Source organism: Ursus americanus, chromosome 2, assembly GCF_024610735.1.
Source record: "Ursus americanus isolate L20-20 chromosome 2, mUrsAme1.1.p, whole genome shotgun sequence".
Classification (NCBI taxonomy): Eukaryota; Metazoa; Chordata; class Mammalia; order Carnivora; family Ursidae; genus Ursus; species Ursus americanus.
The window spans coordinates 92,239,443-92,262,741 of NC_142128.1; the positions used below are offsets into that span (position 1 = coordinate 92,239,443).

Here is a 23,299-nt window from a genome sequence, read left to right on the forward strand (position 1 = left end):
AGCCCCACGTTGGGCTCCCAGCTCAGCGGGGAGTCTGCTTCTCCTTCTCCCTCTGCCTCTACCCCTGCTTGTCCTCTCTCTGCCTCTCTCTCTCTCTCTCTCAAATGAATAAATTAAAAGAATCTTAAAAAAAAACAAAAAGGATTTCAAACTTAATCTGTCCAACAGTGAGTTCCAAGCACCACCCTCACTCCACCTCCCATTCCTTTTAGTGGCAACTTCATTACCTCAGTCTAAGCACCTTGGAGACTTCTTCAGCTCTTTTCACATTTTGTACATTTGATCCACCAGCATACCCTGTAGGCCCTTCCCTTTAAAATCCATCTATAGAATCCCTCTGCTTGTCACCTTCACTGCTACCATCTTCATCTCTCTTCAGGGATTACAGAATAGCCTCCAATTGTTCGTCTGGTTTTAGCATAGGAGCTAGAGTGATCCTGTTACCCGTCTGTTCAAAAATTCTCCAGAACTGGTTGAGCTTTGTGTTGGCTCCACACTCAGCACGGAGTCGGCTTCAGATTCTCCCCCTCTCCCTGCTTGCATACACATGTGCACTCTGACTTGCCTGCTCTCTAAAAATTAATAAATAAAATCTTAAAAAATCTCCAGGGGCGCCTGGGTGGCTCAGTTGGTTGAGCATCTGCCTTTGGGTCAGGTCATAATCCCCAGGTTCTGGGGTTGGGCCCCACGTCCGGCTCCCTGCTTGGTGGGGAGTCTGCTTCTCCCTCTCCCTCTGCCCGCTGCTCCTGCTGCTTGTATGTGTGCATGTGCTCGCTCGCTCTCTCTCTGTCAAATAAATAAATAAATATCTTTTAAAAATAATCTCCAGTGCTTTCCATTGTTCAGTAAAATCAAAAATCTTTCCCGTGACTTACCAAGCCTCACATTATCTGGGATTCTTTACCTCTTTCTAAGCTTATCTCCCATTCTTTTCCACCTAATTCATTTCTTTCCAGTTTCACCTCTGTGGAACGTGCCAGGCATACTTTCACATCAGGGCCTTTCCACTTATTCTTTTCCTAGAGCATTTTTGTCCTAATATATCCACAAGGCACACTCATCCCCTTTTTTCAGGTCTTTAATCAGATATAACCTCCTCAAGGAGACATTCTCAGGCCACCCAGTCTAAAATTTTATACATACCCTTTCTTTGCTCCATTGATTCAAGTCCTCATTATCTAAATTGTTTATATTTCGATTATCTTATTTATTGTCTGTCTCCTCTCCTTGGATATAGTGGTTTTTTGTCTTGATCACTGTTGCTTCCCTAGCAACTAGAGCAATACCTGGGACTCAGTAGGTGTTCCAGACAATACTTTTTTGTATGACTGTTCTTGTCACCTTCTCTGTATCTTCATTTTTTCCCAAGTGAAACTCCATGTGTCCTTCAAAGCCTCATTCACAGCCATCGCCTAGAAGTCTTTCAGAGTGTCTCCAGCAGGAAGTCATCTCTATATTTGTGTTCTCACTTCTTTTTATATTTTCTCTTAGAGAACATTTCATATTTGCGGTGAACTTTTCCTTTATAAAATCTCAGCACTGGCACTGGACAAATATTAAATGAAGAGGATATATAGCAGAGTTGCTTTATATAGTGACTCTTCTATTAAAACTTTTTTTTTAAGATTTTATTTATTTGACAGAGAGAGGCAGCGAGAGAGGGAACACAAGCAGGGGGAGTGGGAGAGGAAGAAGCAGGCTCCCAGCGGAGCAGGGAGCTTGATACGGGGCTCGATCCCAGGATCCTGGTATCACACCCTGGGCCGAAGGTAGATGTTTAACGACTGAGCCACCCAGGCGCCCCTGTTAAAACTTTTTAAACACACTGTTTACCAATACTTGATTTATGCAGAATTTCAAAATGGACATTACAAATTGGCTAGTTCACAGTGAAGTTTTGTTTGGCCCACACAGTGGTGGTCTGCACAATATTCTAAATTGTTTAGGTAAAACTTAAAACTGGATAATTTTACATGAAAATCTCAAATTTTAGTTTTCTCTGGGAAACAGCAGTGTATCTGGAGTTCCAGCCTTGCATCGTCACATAAGAGCAATCAGCTAAAGTTGAATAGTGACCATAACCTTAAATACTCTCCAGTTCAGCACAGTCTGTCTCTGTGTTGTCATTCCCAACACTGAGTGTCTACTGGTGGTTGCCATTTATTGTCTGGCCTGCTTAATTTCTTTATGTTACCTCCCCTGTCTCTGTAGTTATTTTAGTTTATAATCCATTCCTTAAAATGATGTTCAGGTGAATACGTTATTACCTAAAAAGTTGTGTGAAGCCTAACTTTTTATTTCACTGAAGGGCTGACACTAACTCTTTTATTAGTTTAGTTTTGGGCAAAATATTAATAATATCTTTTTAATTTGTTGTGTAGATGCTCCTCCTCCTACTTGGGAGCAGCTAGAAAACGGGCTGGTTGCTGTGCGGACCGTGGTACATGGGCTAGTAGACTATATCCAGAACCATAGCAAAAAGGGAGCAGATCAACAGCAGGTAAGGGGGAAGTTGGGAGTATAGAAGTAAGCCACTGCGGAGGCTATGACTGCTACAAACACAACCAACAAGGTGACGTGAATATTTTGAGACTCTGACTGTAGAAACTCTAAATTAGTTTAACATGGCTTACAGCCAGTTTAATGGATTCGTGTAGTAATTTTATCTGGCAACAGTGGAACTAAATAATCCTGTCGATCTGTTGTTGTACTGGAGTCATTTTTCACATTGGATATATAGCAGCATTTGATTCTGTGCTAAACGTTCTATGTTAAATAAAATGATTCTCTTTGGTTACTGTTACATTTAGTTTGACAATATATATCACTTTTCAATGCTGTATCTGTCCAGTACTGTTCACATATTTGTAAATGCTTTTTCTGTAGTAGTAGTTTAACATTTCTCATTCATATAATGTCTGTTGTGCAAGCGGGCCAAATTTTCTTCAGATACTTTTAAATGAAGTATATGGCAGGAAAATGTAATAGTTTGTGTTATGGCTATAATTTTTCATTTTATTCCCAATAATTTTATTTTGCCCTCAGGATTTATGTTAGATTCACTAGATCTTTCATTTTGCAATAGTAAGCTTGTGAAATTAAAACCTTACTCATTTATCTGGTTCAGGTAAATATTAATAGATTATTCAATTTTTTTTTTTCTTTGAGAGGCAAAAAACATTAAAAGTATCCTGCTGAGTAGGGGACACCTGGCTGACTTGGTAGAGCATGCAACTCTGGATCTCAGAGTTGTGAGTTTGAGCTCCCATGTTGGGTGTAGAGAGTACTTAAAAATAAAATCTTTATTTAAAAAAGTATCCTGAGTAGAATAATATGGATACAGTTTTCCTAAATAAACTAAGCATAGACCAAACTTTATCATAAGAAATAAAAGATTAAAAACTTATTTTTAACTCCATGTTCTATTAGACATCATGAAGAATGTAACAATAATAAGATTAATCTTCTAAGTTCTGGTGATAGGTGATAAAATGCATCAGATTTCATTTAGTTTAGTGGTAGTTTAAGTCCTCGATATGTTTTCTGCATATTGAGAATTGGTTACAGCATATTTTTCGTTATAGAGCCTATTGTAGATTCATGTTGTGTCATAGGAAAACCTAACTGTAAATACAGTTATACTAAACATTGTCCAAAACAAATATTAGAACACATATTAAACATTGGAAAGCCCTAAACTCCAGTGGCTTATTTGTCCATTATAAACCTGGAAAGAAAATAATAAAGCCGTCATCAGATTTAATCTAGGATTTATATGATGCTACATGTTTGAGAGTTAATGCCAACATATCAAAAAATCAGGATGCCATTCTTTATAAATAATTTATTTTTGGACTCCGAGACTTCAGACAGAATGGCTTTCTAACACTTCTGCTCTGGGCAGTCTAGATAATTGTGTGAGTTAGTTTGAATCAGTGTCTAATGTTTCAACTTTGGTCTCAGCCTCCACAGCATAGCAAATACAAAACATACATGTGTCGAGATATGAAGCAGAGAGGAGGATGCCCTCGTGGGGCCAGCTGTACGTTTGCACACTCACAGGAGGAACTGGAGAAGTAAGTGAAAGTTACTAAACTCAACCTTCTAATAACTTGTTATGAAATAAGGTAGTTACTAAGTAGAATACTTTGCCACTGTTAGGAACCAGAAAAGGAGTAGTTGCCTTCTCTTTAATGAATGGGAAATGTTTAGAAAGTAATACAGATTAAAAAAAAAAAAAAACTGAAGCAGTTTCTTCAGCTTTCATTATATCGTGCCCACAAATAGGAAACCAAATATAGAAGTGAATCATTTGCACTACCAAAAAAAATTAAAACTCTAAAAATTCTCATCAATTTTAACTAATTGAATAATGTATTTCCAATTGAAAAATTTGCCCTTTGCTCTATTCACGAAATTATTTTATTGCCAGGCGTAACTTCACAGATTCTTTTAAATTCTTTTAAATTTTGAGGATCAGATAATTCCAATGATGTTAAATTTTCCAGCACATAGTAGAAAGAAAACTACTTAATTTTTTTTATAAAGTCAGTGTAACATTGCCACTAAACTTGACAAAGATAGCACAATTAAAGAAAATACAAATCCATATCACATATTAATATTTTAAAAATCCCAAATATTAAAATTCAGTAATACATTAAAGTAGACACCATGAGGTGCAAAGGTAACACAAAATAATTACTTCACGGTTAGAGAAGAAATACCATGTGATTACATGCGAAGATGCCAAACGGCATTTGAGTAAAATCAAATGTCCATAATAGACCAAAATTCTTTAATAGAAGAAAGCTGTCATGGGGCGCCTGGGTGGCTCAGATGGTTAAGTGTCTGCCTTCGGCTCAGGTCATGATCCCAGGGTCCTGGCATCGGCCCGCATCAGGCTCCCAGCTTAGTGGGGGGAGCCTGCTTTTCCCTCTCCCTCTACTGTTTGCCCTGCTTATGCTCTCTCATTCTGTCAAATACATAAATAAAATTAAAAAAAAAAAGAAAGCTATCATAGACAGTTTCTCAACATAATTGTATGTCAAAAGCTAGTATGATAGCATGATGCTCGATTAGTAAAATATTAGATTCAGTCTCATTGAAGTTGACAGGCAAAATTTAGTAGTGGTGAGACTATTATTGAACATTCTGGGAGCGTTAGCCACTGTACATAACCAAAGAATAAAATTGTCATAAAACCATTACATGTAAAAACTCAAGAAGTACTGAAACAAAAGAAATGAAAATTTTAGCAAATGAATGAATTTAGAGCAATGAATTACTCTCATATAAACTAAAAAGGGAAATATAACCAGTTAAAAAGCAAAAGAAATTAAAGATCTCTTTGGCATTACCACCAACAACAAAAAAGATAAATACCAAATAATAAACTAATAAGAATTATTGAGGATTGAATTAGTAAGCTACCCTCGCACGTAAGATAAGAATTGAATAAATGAAGAAGCCGTACAGTGTTCTTGGAAAAGACTCACCATTATATAGGTTTTATCTTTTCTTTAACAGTAAATTCAGTGAAATCTTAAGTAGAATCTTAACATGATAATTGTTAAGACCTAACAAAATCATTCACTGGGAAAGTAAATATGTATAAATGGCCAGAAAATTTCCGAAAAGATAAGTTTTCCACGAACTAGACTAACAACTATTAAGATGTATTGCGAGCTGCAGTGCACACACAGACTGTGGTATTAGCATAAGAACAGATAATTCAGGGTGCCAGCGCCTGCCTTAAGCTCAGGTCATGATCCCAGCGTTCTGGGATGGAGCCCCGCATGGGGCTCCCTGCTCAGCGGGAAGCCTGCCTCTCCGTCTCCCACTCCCCTGCTTGTGTTCCCTCTCTCGCTGCCTCTCTCTCTGTCAAATAAATAAAATCTTAAAAAAAAAAAAAAACAAACAAACAGATCAATGAAGTACAACGGAAAATCTAGAAAGAATGCCGGACACAGTAGGAACTGAGTGTTTGTGCTGAAGGTGGCATTTCACATCAGTAACGAAGGTGACATTGAAACAACTGCTATCCATTTGAAAAATAATTAGAACTCAATTCTTACCTTTATATCAGAACGAATTATAAATGTATTAGAGGTTTAAATCTTTAAGAAGGAAACTGTACTTAGAGATCTTTCCCGTTGTTACTTAATCTTATAATAGGAAAGAATTTTTGAAAGACAACCCAGCATCCGTAAAGGAGATTGATAAATATGATTACATAAAAAATCTTAAGCTATGGCCCAAACACCACAATTAAAAAAAAAAAAAAAGATTGGTGGGGAAATGACATCCAGAGGACTGACATCCCTAATATAAAATGAGTCACTACAAATCTGTAAGAAGAACCAGTAAATATATGGATCATGAACATATAGGCAATTCACAGAAGAATACTAAAAAAAAAAAACATGTAAAACAATGTCAGCTTCATTGATTGTTAAGTACAAATTAAAACAAAATGATATTTTGGGGGGCACCTGTGTGGCTCAGTCGATGAAGCGTAGGATGCTTGGTTTCTGCTCGTGATTTCAGGGTCCTCAGGTGGAGGGGGGCGGGGTGTCAGGCTCCCCGCTCTGCCGGAGTCTGTTTATCCCTTCACCCCACCCCCGTGCATGCGTGTGCATGTGTGTTGTGCACTCCCTCCCTAAATAAAATCTTTTTGAAAAATGATACTTTAAACTAGCAAATTAAGAGAGACTGTGATACTACCCAGTGTTTGATGAGATAATGGAAAAAGACATTTCTTGTATTATCATTAGGAGTTATAATAGTTTTAGAGCATTATAACCGTTTCCAGTGTTCATACATTAGACTTACAGTTCTGCTTCTGGTTAGTCACTTAGTTACACAAAGGTGCAAGTACGTGTACATAAGCATCTGTTACTACATTGTTTTAATAGCAAAAAACTAGATACAACCTAAAATGTACTGTCATAAAGGAATATCAAGTTACAAAGTAGAAGGAAAGTTATTAAGCAGTCATATACAACCCTATTTCTGTTAATAATAGTTTTACATACATATTAATATTAAGGCAGGGTATGGAGGGAAGAATCCGTATGATTATGTACCAAACTGTTAACAGTGATTATACCTGAGGAGTAGTGTCTCCTCTCTGCCCCTCTGCAATTTGTCAAATATGGGAAACATTCGGAAAAATAGCATTATTCTTATGGGGGTTTGTCTTTGAGATTGTTTTTTTATTATTATTTTTTAAATAATTCTTTTTTTTTTTTTTTTAAGATTTTCTTTATTTATTTGACAGCGATAGAGACAGCCAGCGAGAGAGGGAACACAGGCAGGGGGAGTGGGAGAGGAAGAAGCAGGCTCATAGCGGAGGAGCCTGATGTGGGGCTCGATCCCATAACACCGGGATCACGCCCTGAGCCGAAGGCAGACAGACGCTTAACCGCTGTGCCACCCAGGCGCCCCTGAGATTATTTTTTAAAGTGTCCTAGCTGGTGTAAATAGATTCGCTTTCACTGTTGAGGAACAAGGGTCCTAGAGTCGGATGGCTTAATATTTTTCTTTTGGTTAAATTTAGAATCTACATGCCTTTTAGACCTCAATGTCTGTTTAAATTTAGGCATTATTCTATATTGTTTATATTAATCCACTTTTAAAATAATTCCAGTTTTGTGTAGGCACACATAGCATCAGCATCTCTGAATCATATCTGATACAAATTACTACTCTTAATTTAAAAATTTTAACAGAATAAATGGTAAATTTTCTCTGCACACTGGCTTTTTGTTTTATTGTTAATTTATAATATAGGCTGACTGTATGCCAAGGCATTTGAGGGAAAGCTAATGTAAGATATTTTGGAAACAATCTTCTAAAGATTTTTCTACCCCCTCCAATGTTTCAGAAACAGAAATTACAATAAAAGTAAGTTAAAATGCAAATATTAATTAGCATGATTTGCAATGTTGCAAATACTCATTATAAGGAATTTTATACTTAGTTTGTTGCCTGAGATTTTATCTCAGATTTTATCTACACACACAAGTTTTCAAGTTGGTAGCTATAGCCAGTGTTTCAAGAGAATTTCTAGAAAGTAATGTTCTTAGTATCTTTTCCTTTGTATCTGTTTCTCAAATACATTTTAGTTCTTGGTTTTCCTTTTATAATTTTGGCTTTTGGTGTGTGACTTTGCTTTCTATATAGGTTTCGTAAAATGAACAAACGCCTAGTTCCCAGAAGACCCCTGAGTGCCTCTTTGGGTCAGCTTAATGAGGTGGGCCTGCCTTCAGCATCTGTCCTTCCAGATGAAGGTGCAGTGGATCTGCCTAGCAGAAAAACCCCTGCTCTGCCAAATGGAATTGTGTCAGCAGGGAATACAGTAACACAGCTGATTCCACGAGGGACAGACGCCACCTACGATTCTAGTCTGAAACCGGGAAAGATAGATCATCTGAGCAGTAGTGCCCCTGGATCTCCTCCTGACCTGTACGTCATTTTTCCTAACTTTTATTTAAAGTTTCTCCTTTACAAACAAAGTAGAGGGAAGAAAGAATAATCAATGCTTTTTTTAAAAAAAAGAAAAACAAATACTTCATTTTTGGCTTTATTTTATTTTTTATTTCCTGTGCTAGTGATTTTTAAGAAGCAGCGTAAGTGAAATAAGATCAAAGCTTATGAAATTTGTAGAAGAAAGGACTATTGGGGGGAAAAGTTTCCCAAATTAAGGCTTTTTAAAAAAAAAAAAAAACATTTAGCAGTTGGTGTATATTAGAAGTATTTTCGAGACCTTAAACTTGACTTGTAGAATCTTACTCCTTTAGGCTAGAATCTGTCCCTAAGAGTATTTCTGCCTTACCTGTGAATCCACATCCTGTACCTCCAAGGGGGCCGACAGACTTGCCTCCTATGCCAGTCACCAAACCACTGCAGATGGTACCACGAGGCTCTCAGTTATATCCAGCACAACAGACAGATGTTTACTATCAGGATCCTCGAGGAGCTGCTCCACCATTTGAACCAGCACCTTATCAGCAGGGTAATGATCTTTTATTTATGTTGCTGTCTTTTCTTAGGAGTTAAGAGAACAGTTCCAAGAAAGAGTGATCATATTTGCAGCAGCCTCAAGGAAAATAAATGCATTTATGTAATACTTCGGAAAAAGAGATTTCATGATCAACTAAATAGTATAGCATAAGTAAATTAACAGAGGTATATAAAGCAAACTGCCCATCACTGAGCTAGTTGTGTATTAAATATGTGCATATATATTTATGGAAATAACAAGTCACCCAAGTAGACAGTAGAAATTTGCTTAACTAAGGCAATATATATATTCCTTACCAAAATTTTCTTTGAGCATGAAAAAGAATTTAATATTACAGTGGGTATAAATTACACACAGTATGCTTTTCTTGCTTTCATTTATCACCTTATATTTTTGGGGGACCCTGTAATATATATGAAAAAATGCAGCATACATACTGTAGAGAGTTAATAGTGTAGAATCAATATTAGTAAAGAAATGGGGCGCCTGGGTGGCACAGCGGTTAAGCGTCTGCCTTCGGCTCAGGGCGTGATCCTGGTGTGATGGGATCGAGCCCCACATCAGGCTCCTCCGCTATGAGCCTGCTTCTTCCTCTCCCACTCCCCCTGCTTGTGTTCCCTCTCTCGCTGGCTGTCTCTATCCTGTCGAATAAATAAATAAAATCTTTAAAAAAAAAAAACAAAAAAAATATTAGTAAAGAAATAGTATGAGTTTACATACGTTGTATATGTGTGTGCATATATGTCTGTTAAAAAGTAAGCATTCAGTTGTGGTTAGTATTAATGTGGTAGAGATTAACTGCAAGACTCAAGGGAGATCACTGAGAACTTGAGGAATCAAAAAGATGTTATGAAAGAATGCCCTAAATAGAAATATGGGAATAAAAAGATAGATTTATGAATGGATTGCAAAGATTACAGTCTAGTGTAGAGGAGTGAGGGGACTATTGTTGGATTAGTGTGGTGGGAAAGAAGAAGAAGGGATTTGAGAAAATAGTCAAATTTGAAAAAATTAGCCAGCTTTAATGATGATATTAGGTATGGAAAGTGAAGAAGTGGGGATGACTGAGGCTTCACATATACAATTCCTGTGAAAAATAGGAACACTGATTTTTTAAAGTGTTGGATCTCTGTCAGAGACCCTCTGGTGCTATTATTTTTTTAAACTGGAGTAGATTAAAGGTGTTCTCCATTTCCTTTTCCCGAAGCTGTCTTAATTTTGAATCAGAAATGTCTTCTCTGCTATCAAAGGAAGAGCTTTTAAATTGGTATGGCATTATTAATACATGTAAAAATACGATGGTTTTTTGTATCTTCCTTTGGGCCATCCACCACAGGAAAAATTGAGCTACTTTTGTTAAAGTGACCTTAAATACACTGTATCAGTCAAGGTCCAGTGGCAGAGATCAGCAATCGTCTTGCTGTATTAAGCAGAAAGAGGTTTAATGCAGGGAGTCTAGGTGCCTACAGAATCAGTGGAAGTACTGCAAAGGCAGGCTTAAGCTGGGCCTCCAGGAGTGAGTCCCAGAAGTAGCTGCTGTTACTAGTGAGGAAGGGGGGGGGCCTGGGTGGCTCAGTCAGTTAAGCATCTGCCTTCGGCTCAGGTCATGATTCCCAGGGTCTTAGAATTAAGTCCCACATCGGGCTCCCTGCTCAGGCGGGAGCCTGCTTCTCTTTCTCTCTCTCTCTCTGCCTCTCCCCCAGCTTGTGCACTCACTGGCTCGCTCTCTCTCTCTCAAATAAATAAAATAAAATCTTAAAAAAAAAAAAAAGGAAGCAGTAGAAATAGAAAGCGTGGGCCTGTCTATGCTCCGGGATCACATCACTTGAGGCCAAAGTCTGAAAATTGGGAAGCTACTTCTGCAACTGGTGTCTCCAGAACTCCAGAGCTGTGCAGCAGCTCCTAGCGCTGCAGCAGCAGACCCGTGTGTGCCGCATTCCTTTCTTGTTAACTCCATTTCCCATTCAGAATTCGCGCAAGGGATCTGTAGAAACTGAATTTCAGGGAAATGTAGTCTTCTGCTTTCCATGTTTGCATTGCATTAAGGCACACCAGAAAGATGGTCAGACAACTGAGAGAGCCAATCTACTGTCATAGATTATCAATAGATTCGTTTTATCAATGACTTTTAAGGATTAAGGTTAATTTTTGCCTATTTTTCATAAAGCTAACCTGACTACATAAGCAGAGGGGAAAACATGTAAAGAAATGAGTGGATTATTAATTGTTTAGTGTTGAAGTATATTAAAAGGAAAATATAGAAAAATAGATTGGCTTATTGTTGCTTTTGGTTCCTTTTTTGTATTGTACAGGTATGTACTATACTACACCACCACAGTGTGTATCTCGTTTTGTCAGACCTCCACCATCTGCTCCTGAACCTGGTCCTCCCTATTTGGATCATTATCCACCATATCTCCAAGATCGTGTAGTAAACTCTCAGTATGGCACACAGCCACAACAGTACCCACCTATGTACCCACCACACTATGATGGCCGCCGAGTATACCCTGCTCAGTCTTACGCAAGAGAGGAGATTTTCCGAGAAAGCCCTATACCCATTGAGATTCCACCTGCAGCAGTACCATCCTATGTACCAGACTCCAGAGAAAGATACCAGCAGATGGAGGGTTACTATCCTGTGGCTCCTCATCCAGCTCAGATCAGACCTTCGTACATGAGAGTATGCTGGGTTTTTTTTCTTATTATACCGTTTAATTTGATTATTGGTTGCAGTGATTTACCTTTTTGCCATGGTAGTAACCCTTTGATCAATTCTTTTTTATGAGAAAGCTTCCCCCCTCCTTTTTTCTCATCTTTTCATGATTTGGTTAGGGTTGATTTTTTTGTTTTGGGGTTTTTTAACTATTAAAGGGAAAAAAATCCCACCCCACTCCCACTAACCCTTCTTAGTTTCTGAACTTTAGATAGTTTTACTAACATTTCTAGATCTACATTTGACCCTTGAGCAGTGCAGGCATTAAGGGGCACAATGCCCCCCATACAATTGAAAACCCACGTATAACTTTTGACTCCCCAAAAACTTAACTACTAATAGCCTACTGTTGACCAGAGGCCAACATAAACAGTCAACACATATTTTGTATGTTACATGCATTATATACTGTATTCTTACAATATGTAAGCTGGAGAAAAGGTTATTAAAATTGTTAGAGAAAATATATTTCCAGAACTGTTTTTGTTGAAAAAGATCCATGTCTAAGTGCCCTGTACAGTTCAGCTCGTATTGTTCAGGGGTCAACTGTATTTGGAAATTATGGTCTCTGGCCAAGGAAAAGAAATTTAAATTTAGCTCTTTGGGAAAACCTCAGCGTTTTGGGGGGGTTTTATTTTGCTTTGTTTTATTAAGTCTTAGTATGTTCAGATACTGAAATGAGTACACAGGCAGCTACCTATTTAAAATATGTGCTAAATGAGTTAATGTGTTTTGAAATTCTTTTTCAGTTTTTACTAATCTTGCATTTCCAGGACCCTCCTTATAGCCGGCTTCCTCCTCCTGCTCAGCCCCATCCTAGTCTAGATGAGCTCCATCGCAGACGAAAGGAAATAATGGCCCAGCTAGAGGAAAGGAAGGTTATCTCTCCACCTCCTTTTGCACCTTCCCCAACATTGCCTCCTACCTTTCATCAAGAGGAAGTAAGTAAGCACATCATTTTTAGTTCCATTTATCAATTTTTCCTTCAGTTGTTTGTTGTGTGTCTTAAGTAATCTTGGCTATTTCTAATTCTACGAAGATATTTTCCTATGTTTTCTTCTTAGGTTTATTTTATTTTACATTTAGATCTACAATCCATCTAGAATTGATTCTTGTTACTGTGTTAGGAGTAAAGATCCATTTTTTTCCCCAAAGGATATCTCCTTGACCTAGCACCATTTAATGAAAAGACCATCTTTTCCCTAGTGCCCTGAAGTCACTGTAATCATAATCAGGTGACTGTAAATGTTTCTGGACTCTGTTCTGTTTCATTGATCTGTTTCTCTGTCTTTGCACCAACACCGCATTGTCTTAGTATAGTTTTATAATATATCTTAGTATGTGGTGATGTATGTTTTCCAGTTTTGTTTTTCAGTGTTAACCTTTCCTGTTCTTAGTCCTTGCCATTTCCAAACATTTTTAAATTAGCATGTTGATGTTCGCAAAAATATCTGCTGCAATTTTTATTGAGGTTATATTGAATTTCTGGACCTGTGCTGTCCAGTATGGTAATCACTAGCCACATATTGCTAATGAGTGCTTAAAATAATGTGGCTAGTCCAAATTCATTTATACTGTAAGCATAAAACATACACTGGATCTGAAGATTTAGTACACCCCAGCAGTAAAATATTTCATTAATATGTTTTTCCTTTTTTTCATTAATATATTTCTTAATTTCATATTAAAATGATAATACTTTAGGAGTGCCCTGGGTCGCTCAGTTGGTTAAGCATCGATTCTTGATTTCTCAGCTCAGGTCTTGATCTGAGGGTCATAAGTTCAAGTCCCTTGTTGGGATCCACGGTGGGCATGGAGCCTACTTTAAAAAAAAAAAAAAAAAGACAATACTTTGGATGTGTTAGATTAAATAGAATGTATTATTAAAGTTAATTTTACCTGTTTCTTTTTTTCATGTGGCTGCTAGAAATTTTAAAAATTATATATGTAGGTCTCATTATATTTCTATTGGGCATCGTTTTAGATCCATTTAGGGAGAAGTGACATCTTTACAATATTGAGTCTCCAAGAACATTGTATTCCCTTCATTTACTTGAATCTTACTTAATTTCTCTCAGTTTTTAGTGTCTTGCATATCTTTAAACATTTCTAGATAACTGATGTTTTTTTGAAACTAATGGAATCCTTTTTAAAATTTCATTTTGTTATTAATACAGAGAAATTAAGTAGATTTTTATGTATTGACCCTTGTATTCAGCAGTGTTGCTGAATTTCCTTTTTGGTTCTAGTATTTGTTAGTGGATTCTTTTGAATTACCTATACACACAATCAGATCCTCTGTGAATAATGAACATTTGACTTTCTCTTTTTCAATTCTATGTCTTTTCCTTTTTCTTACCTTGTGCTAGCTAAGATCCTCCAGTTTAATACTGAATAAAAGGGATGACAGCAGGTATTCTTGACTTATTTCTAGTCTTTGAGCAAGTAGAACTTTTGATAATTTACCATTATGATGTTTGCTGTAGGTTTTGTGGTGGATGATCTTTATCAACTTAATAATTCCCTTCTATTATTAGTTTAGACTTTTTGTAAGTGAGACTTGTCAAGGATTTATTTAACTCAATAATGAGGAAAATAGTAGGATTCAAAGAAGAGAGACAGGCTAATATGGCAGTGTGAAAGGCAGAGGAAAAACCACTAATACGAAGTTGCTAGAATAAATTAGTTAATGTACTGCAGGGTTTAAACCATAATCTTGGGGACTATCTTTGTGTTTCTACGGGACAGTGCTGATTGTTATCATGAATGAATGTTGTCTTGTGTGTACGTGGTGTATAGTGGTGTTCAGTTTCCCACTTATGATATTGGTAATAACTTTTTTCTTGGTCAGTCTTGCTAGGAATTTATGAATTTTGTTTTTTCAAAAAGCCAGCTTTTGCTTTGCTCATCTTATTTATTTATTTTGGTGTGTTGATTGTATGTACTGCCTCAACCATAGTGTGTATAAGTTTTTTTAAAAATCCATTCAGTTTTCTCAGCAAGGTTGCAATTGATATTATGTAGAGAAAATGTCTTACATCCTTAATGGATAGAGTTATGATTCTAAACAACATTGCTGTCTGACAAATTACGAATAATGAACAGTGAAAAGTGAAGTGCATCACATTGCATATAAAAAACAGTAATATTTTGGGTCTTTGAAAGTGGTCTACTAAATAAAAGTTGTTGACCGTTATCTAGCTTTTCTATATAAACTTTATATGAATTTTCCACGGTGTAGGTTTATTAGGAAAGTCAACATCTTCTATTAATGTAATTTTACTTTTAAGTATAAATATTACATTTTTTCAAACATTATATGTTAGAGTCCTCCTAGAACCTTGTGATACTATACTAATTTTTTTTTTTTAACTGATGTGACATTGCAAAAAGTAAGCTAATTTTGGAATCAAACATACTTATTTTTGAAGTTCAGCTGTGTCACTCTGTGTGATGTTTTCTAAGTTACTCAGCCTCCCTAAACTCTGAAGCTCAGGTTTCTCCATTTGTAAATCCAGCATAATAAAGCCCACTTCGTAGTGGTTTGGTAAAGACTTAATGAGACATTAGGCATCCGGCCCATGTCAGGCATTCAGTAAATAATAATTGTTTGTATTTGCTATTTTTTTTACTTTTAATAAATATTATAATAATGCCTTGCTATTAAGGAACTTTATCTAGAATTATTTTAGTTACTAACATACAAAGCTGTATATTCAAACTTGAGTTCTGATTATAAACAACCTACATATAATTGTATTAAATTCATACATTATGGGGCACCTGGGTGGCTCAGTTGGTTAAGCATCTGCCTTTGGCTCAGTTCATGATCCTGGAGTTCTAGGATGGAGCCTGCTTCTTCCTCTCCCTCTGTTCCTCCCCACTCCGCTTGTTCTCTCTCTTTCTTGCTGTCTCTCAAATAAAAATAACTTCATACATTATAAAAATACATAAAATAGAGAAATTTCTCCAAAATCTCATTTTCTGTATCGTTGTAAGTTTATTATAAATTTCAACTTTCTAAATATATTTCAACTTCTGTGTGCATGAACTAACCAGTAGGATGGTTTAGTAATATATCCTGAGGTTTTGTTTATATTTACTTTTTTTTGTTTATTGTTTTTACTTAACCGATTATCCTGGATGTCTTTCTTTGTCAGTATGTGAATTCATCTCATTCTTTTTAACAGCCACATAATATATTAGGGTGGGGCAGGGTAAGCACTCTTGTTAGTAGGTCATATCTTTAAAAAGCTAGCTGTTCTATATGAAGTTTACATGTGAGGGAGAAATAAAGGAGATAATAAAGGAGAGCATAAACGTAATTTTACATGTGAAGGAGAAATAAAGGAGATAAACATTTTTTAATGAGATAGGATAAAAACGGTTTATAAACAATAGAAATGGGAGTTATGGTTGAAAATGAATAATATTTATGGACAGCAAAACCCTTTGTCATTATAGAAAACCAGTAATGATGACTCAAAAAAGAGGTTTGTTTTTTTTTTAGTTGGGGGAGGCATAGAGCCACTTAGGTATATCAATAGAGCCTACGTTATCAGTATATCAATGTATATATATTGTGATAAAGTGAAAGCAATAATTTTAAAGTTCTAGTTCTGGTACTGCCCTATAATGGTATAGCCTTAGATCAGCTGTGTTCTCACATGGACCAAGGAACATATGAGGTAGTATACATAAAAGCACTTTGAAAACCGTAAAACTTTACACAAATGTGAATATTGTGATTTTAATGAAAATACTTTAGACCTAGAATAGCTATTCTGTTATTATATAATTTCAGAACTCATCTTGAGAAGATTCAGTATCTTACCCTTTTCACTTCACAGAATCAACCTAAGGACCAGAATTTATTTAAAATACGAATTAATGCTATTAAAGAGATTTCAGTAAAAAAGTTACTGTATCATGATGCATGATATAGTTACATTTTAAGTAGTTTTTAATGCTCTTGTTTACCTGGAATGTTACTGAAAGAAACAATGAGGAATGTCCAGCAAAGTAGGGCCTGATACATAATAGCTTGTGTTGACTTCCATCCGATGAAGAAGAGGATGAGCAAACCTCAGAAATCCTGGCTTGATTCCTTGAAAGATACTGAGATACTTGTTTGCTAACAAAGGGTAAAAGCTAAACATCTTTCTTCATTTGTTTTATATTTTTCATAGTCTACAAAAATCTTCTGTTGAAACAGATCAGATAACCATCATTATGTTGCTTTAGTATAATGTTCTAAGAAATTCCTGCTTTCTCTGTGTTGTTACTTATAAGACCCATTTTCTCTCTGTGTGTGTGTGTGTGTGTGTGTGTGTGTGTGTGTGTGTGTGTGTGTGTGTATTTTTCCCATCTGTAGTTTTTGGATGAAGACTTGAAGGTAGCTGGGAAATACAAAGGAAATGATTATAGCCAATATTCTCCCTGGTCATGTGACACCATCGGCTCCTACATTGGAACCAAAGATGCAAAACCCAAAGATGTGGTGGCAGCGGGGAGTGCGGAAATGATGGTATGTGTGATGTAACTAAGCCATAATTAATACAAATGAAGATAAGCCAAATAAGTCAGACCCCGTTAATAGTGTAGACACAAATATTTGAGCTTTCCTTAAGAATTTCAGGCCATATGCTATGATGTGAATCGAATTACATTTAAACTATATGGGTTTTCTGTTTGTTTCTTTCAGGTATAAACATAAATCTTCTAATACATATCTAGATAGACAAAGAAGAGCATTTGTTATATTTCTGAGCAGCCAGCAGTTAACCCAACAAATGTTTAGAACCAAAACTAAATTACTTTGCATAATTAATCAAGATCTTGGATTTCTTGTTCAAGTAAATTATAACTCTTACAACTCTGAAGTTTAAACAATGAAGTTGAATCTAATGAACTGTAGTAGTAGTATTTGAGTCGGAATTGTAGCTACTAAGCTTTAAGTGAACTGGTATATTGAAATGTATTACACTTCATTTTATTTTTATATGTCTAATACTCAAGCTTAATTTATATATTATATGTTTATTATTATATATATTTATATATCTTAATTGCTTCTTTATTTTTTAAAGAAATAAAACTTTATAAAAATTGTTAAATCTTCCTGTATATACCTCCCTAATTTCATTTTTCTTTCTCCCTTCTTCCCTGGAGGTAACCTTTATCCTGAATTGAAAGTTTATCATTTCATGGATACTTTTATACTATTCCCTAAACAATTTTGTTTTCTATGTTTATAGGCCTTAATATATATTATATACTTCAACTTGCATTTTCATTCAACTTTGTTTTTGAGATGTATCCAAGTTTATAGGTCAAGTTCTTTCATTTTAACTGCTTTTATCAAATACCATTGTATGATAACTGGTATTATACAGTAAATATATAAACAAATTATTATTTGTTTATTTTCCTGGCTCCCTACTCAGCAGGGAGTTTGCTCCTCCCTCTCCCTCTGCCCCCTTCCCTGCTCATGCTCTCTTTCTCTCTCTCGAATAAGTAAGTAAAATCTTTTTTAAAAGGGGAGGAGGGTTATGATATTAAAGTAACAAAAATTGGCAAAATAAGGCTCATTTCCTTAAATCACTAAAGAATAAAAATATTTGTCAATCTAACCTAGATGTAATTGAAAATCTCCCAAATGGGTGAAAGACCATTAGTGTTTTTCAGACATTAATATGCATATAAATTATGTTGGAGTCTAATTAGAACCTGTTAAAGTGCAGGTCCTGATTCAGTAAGACTAGGGTGGGACCTGAAATTTCTAATGAGTTCCCACATGCTGCTGCTGCTGCTGCTGCTGCTGCTGCTGCTGTTTGGTCCTCAAACTATATTTTGAGTAGCAAGGGTCTACCAATTAGATTTCCATTTCCATTTGTCTTGGTACTTATTTATTTCTAATTGGAATCCCTTTGAAAAATCTGTGTTGGTACTTAATATCTTTAGGCAGTGGTTTTCTAACTATTGAGTTTTGAAATTGAGTGGGTTATGATGGATTTTTTTTTAAAGGAATAATTTAGAATAATAATACAAGAGCACATATGGTAAGAGGTAAATATTTGTCATGAAATTATATTTGTATATTAGAATGTATATGTATGTACTGGATCATGATGCAAAATATATTATCGTGGGGAGTGATCAGAAGTTTAAAAAGCAGAGGCGCCTGGGTGGCTCAGTTGTTAAGCGTCTGCCTTCGGCTCAGGGCGTGATCCCGGGGTGTTCTGGGATCGAGTCCCACATCGGGCTCCTCCGCTGGGAGCCTGCTTCTTTCTCTCCCACTCCCCCTGCTTGTGTTCCCTCTCTCGCTGGCTGTCTCTCTGTCAAATGAATAAATAAAATCTTTTAAAAAAAAAAGTTTAAAAAGCAGTGTTTATGATGACAAGCAAATTATTTTAGTCCTGCCAATAAGAACGTTGTACTCTTTTTTTAAAAACTCTATCACAGAGCTGGAGGAAGTAATGTTAGAGATCTAAGTATTTTACTTTTTACCAGAATGTGGAGAGTAAAGGAATGAGAGATCAGCGACTGGATCTTCAGAGACGAGCAGCAGAAACCAGTGATGATGACCTTATCCCATTCGGAGACCGACCAACCGTATCTCGGTTTGGTGCCATCTCTCGAACCTCCAAAACAATATATCAGGGTGCTGGTCCCATGCAGGCTCTGGCACCTCAGGGAGCTCCCACAAAACCTATTAATATTTCAGGTAAGACTCGAAGGTAAGCTGATCTAGTGGGTTCATATTCATGACTTTCAGCCCCCATCCCTACTCCCCATTTACTATGAGTGGTTTCCATAATCTTCCAAAGCAGTAATCTTTTAAACTCTTCCATGGAATTACCCCTGTAGAAAGGTAATTATAACCCAGGGAATTCTGAGGGTAAAAACTAAAATGTCTCTATGTGAAGGTTGCCTATGTTGGTTTTGTGTTAATAGCTTCGTTGCTTTTATTAAAATAATATATTCTCATTTTAAAAAATTGAAACGGGTGCGTGGGTGGCTCAGTTGGTTAAGTGTCTGACTCTTGATCTCAGTTCAGGTCTTGATCTCAGGGTTGTGAGTTCAAGCTCTACCAAGGAAGGAAGAGAAAGAAACAGTTACAAAGACTGATATCTTTCAGTGGGGGAAACAACAATCAGTACCCTCTTATATTAGTGGACATCTTTCCAGATAGCTGTGTATAAAACATGCCTGTGCCTTTTAGATTATGGCTACCTTATTTTTTTTAAAGTTTATTTATTTATTTGAGAAAGAGAGACAGAGATAGTGAGAGAGAGCAGGGGAGGAGAGGGAGAAGCAGGTTCCCCGCTGAGCAGGGAGCCCGATATGGGTCTCGATCCCAGGACCCTGGGATCATGACCAGAGCCGAAGGCAGACGCTTAATGACTGAGCCACCCAGGCACCCCAGATTATGGCTACCTTAAAAGAAGAATGAAATCTCTGAATTGCATCATCCCACAGTAAATTATTCTCTTATAGATTACAGTCCATATGGAACCCACGGTGGCTGGGGAGGTTCTCCGTATTCACCTCATCAAAACATACCTTCTCAGGGACACTTCAGTGAGAGGTATGAGTCATTCTTGTAACTTTTATAAACCTTTAAAATTATTCAGCTTTTCTTATTTTTCTTGTCAGTAATTTTTATTTTTTCTCATAGTGAAGTAACACAGGTTTTTATGTCAGAACAGTAGTAGATCAAACCTAGGGGGATTTTTTTGTTTGTTTCCTTTCGATTTTTTTTTTTTTTCAATTGAAGTGTAGTTGGCACAAGTTGGCACAATGAGGTCAATAGTATTTTTTTTTTAATAAAACTTAAAATTTATTCCATCTTTTCTTTCCCACCAAAGGGAGAGAATGTCCATGTCAGAAGTGGCCAGTCATGGAAAACCCCTTCCATCTGCTGAGAGGGAACAGCTACGACTAGAATTGCAACAACTAAACCATCAAATCAGCCAACAGACTCAGCTACGTGGACTAGAGGTACCAGCCTACAGATACTTTTTCATTCCAGTTTTTGAAGGGTTCTCAGAGAGGTTTTAAAAGGAAGAACCTTTAAGGTATTATGAACATAAAAACTTAAGGTCTGTTTCTTGAGGAGTTAGTTGTATAGGTGTCCATTCTTCAAAGAATATAAATACTTAAGAGTTCAGTGTGGGACAGTAGGAAATTTACAATGTCTGTTCCATGAGAATAGAAAACAGGCTATCTGGAATTTCCCAGCAGAAACTTATATTCCCTGATGGCACATTTAAGGTATACAGTTTTTGTCAACAAATGCTTTAGCGTAACATTTGTTTTTCATTTTTCATACTGCCTTTCTTAATTAAAAATAAATTCTCTTATTTCGTTTAATCCTCAGCATTTATTTATAAATCTTTAAAAGGCAGAAGCTTAGAACTTGAACTTAAAAAAGTATAGCCTCTGTGTAGCGATTGTACCTTTCATTAATATAGTTCTTTCAGTTTATAAGTTACCATCCCAGGTCCTATTTGACCCTTACAATGACCCTGTCAGGTAGATTAGGCAAATGGTATAGTCCACCTCTTCCAGTTGAAGGATAGGAGTTTTATAGAGGTTGAAATATAAACCCAAGTCTTGCTATTCCAAATTCAGTGTTCTTTCCACGATGCTGCCTAACATTAAAGAGAAAAAATATCTGAAAACAAAGATTTTTTAAAATCCTTTGAAGTGCCACATGAAGACGACTAGGTTTTGTTTACATTACCCTTTACATGGGAGCATATTCTTTGAATTAAGAAAACTGAAGACATTCTGCTGATTAAATACATTGTTCACTCCTGGAGAAAAAGATTAACTATTAGAACATTAGTCGTTGGGGCGCTTGGGTGGCTCAGCCATTAAGCGTCTGCCTTCAGCTCAGGTCATGATCCCAGGGTCCTGGGATTGAGCCCCGCATCGGGTTCCCTGCTCGGCAGGAAGCCTGCTTCTCCCTCTCACACCCCCCTTGCTTGTGTTCCCTCTCTTGCTGTCTCTCTCTCTGTCAAATAAATAAATAAAATCTTAAAAAAAAAAAAGTCATTATCTTTCTACAAAGATCTTTGATAAGGAAGGCATCCCTTTGGAAATAAATTTTTAGCTAATTCTATCTTAGATTCGTATATTATGAAGAGCAATAGGAGATTGTTTTTTTTTGGAACACATGTCTGACTTGTGCTCTTATGTAAGCAATAAGGCTTAAGAATTTTTTTTAACTGTAATATTCATATTTTGTCTTCTTGTACCATTTTATTTACATTGGTCTAGAACTTCTTGCTGATTTCTATTGTAAAAAAAAAGAGCAGTGTTTGATTATGTCCTTCTTTAGTTGATTAACTTTATTTAAAGATTCAGACCATTAACTCCCAAGTATTCTTCCTTATCCTATTAATTCATGGCTTTTTGTCTTAGTTGAAATTTGTAGACCCATTTTCTGTTCCAAAAGAATAATCAGCGTCATTTGAAAGTTTATCACATATTTAACTCAGTATGGTTAAAAGTCCTTGCCATTACTGAGGTTTCATTGAAATAAATTGCAGGATTTACTTCAGAAAATTCAGTTTAAAAAAGAGGGGGAAAGATGTGCGTTTATACTTGACTTCTCTTTCAGATAAAGTAAGAGCAACTTATCCCTAAGATTAAATTACTGTTCGCTAAGTTTAAATCTCCTAGTTTTTCTTTTTTAATTCAAATGGCACTCAAAGAGATCGTGCCTTATAGTGTCATTTTTATTGCAAATATCTTCATGATAAACGACTTGAGGCAGTGATCTGAAATTGGGCCTGGTCATTCTGTGCATAGTGTGAAATGTGTTGAGTTGTATGTGTGCTTGGCTTTATGCACTAGGCTGTTAGTAACAGGCTGGTGTTACAGAGGGAGGTGAACACCCTGGCAGGCCAGTCACAGCCCCCACCACCACCTCCAAAATGGCCTGGAATGATTTCAAGTGAGCAGTTGAGCTTGGAACTGCACCAGGTGGAAAGGGAAATCGGGAAGAGAACCCGGGAACTGAGTATGGTGAGTGTTGTGGTGGGAAAGGATGGGAGCCGGGAGAGGTGAAAGGAAAGCTTCTGTGTAGTGATGTCCCAGAACTTAGGGCTCCAGAGCTCTAGAATCATCACCCCAAGGCACTCCAATGGCTAATACTTAGAATAAGTCTCATGAAGATGGGCTACTTCCCTATTCTATTCATTCCTCCTCTCATTCCCTTTTGGTTTGAGTGTGTTCTTTGTCTTAGGCTTCTACATTATGAAAAACTTTCGGGGAAAACAAGGCAGTTAATTGGACATTATTAAATTACTATTAACAATACTGATTAGGGAAGCTGAGGGGATGGTGTTTATGATTTTGCAAATATGTGTTCACAAATAGCATTCTGGTTTTTATAGGCCTTTAGTTACGGAAGACCTGTTTTTTGTTATAAGTGAAATGGAATCTACACATTCCTTCAAGAGGAATTGTATCCATGGATGTGCTTAGGGTTTGCTTCATAGTGTATGAATACTGATTTTAGTGAGTTTTGGATTTTGGGGGAT

At 36.5% G+C, this 23,299-nt stretch overlaps 1 protein-coding gene across 7 annotated transcripts in view; it reads left to right on the forward strand.

The window, feature by feature from the left end:
* The window catches only part of RC3H1 (ring finger and CCCH-type domains 1), a 79,751-nt gene that overhangs the window by 51,052 nt on the left and 5,400 nt on the right, over positions 1–23,299 (forward strand). For 3 of the 7 annotated variants that reach the window (XM_045811468.2, XM_045811467.2, XM_045811471.2), the window contains 11 exons: positions 2,382–2,500; positions 3,964–4,076; positions 8,188–8,469; positions 8,805–9,019; positions 11,341–11,711; positions 12,518–12,685; positions 17,119–17,271; positions 19,257–19,470; positions 20,244–20,334; positions 20,615–20,747; positions 22,611–22,781. In XM_045811468.2, the coding sequence (XP_045667424.2) occupies positions 2,382–2,500; positions 3,964–4,076; positions 8,188–8,469; positions 8,805–9,019; positions 11,341–11,711; positions 12,518–12,685; positions 17,119–17,271; positions 19,257–19,470; positions 20,244–20,334; positions 20,615–20,747; positions 22,611–22,781 (2,030 nt within the window). The remainder of the gene's footprint in view (positions 1–2,381; positions 2,501–3,963; positions 4,077–8,187; positions 8,470–8,804; positions 9,020–11,340; positions 11,712–12,517; positions 12,686–17,118; positions 17,272–19,256; positions 19,471–20,243; positions 20,335–20,614; positions 20,748–22,610; positions 22,782–23,299) is intronic. The other 4 variants (XM_045811469.2, XM_045811470.2, XM_087858741.1 and 1 more) reach the window with 2 other exon arrangements.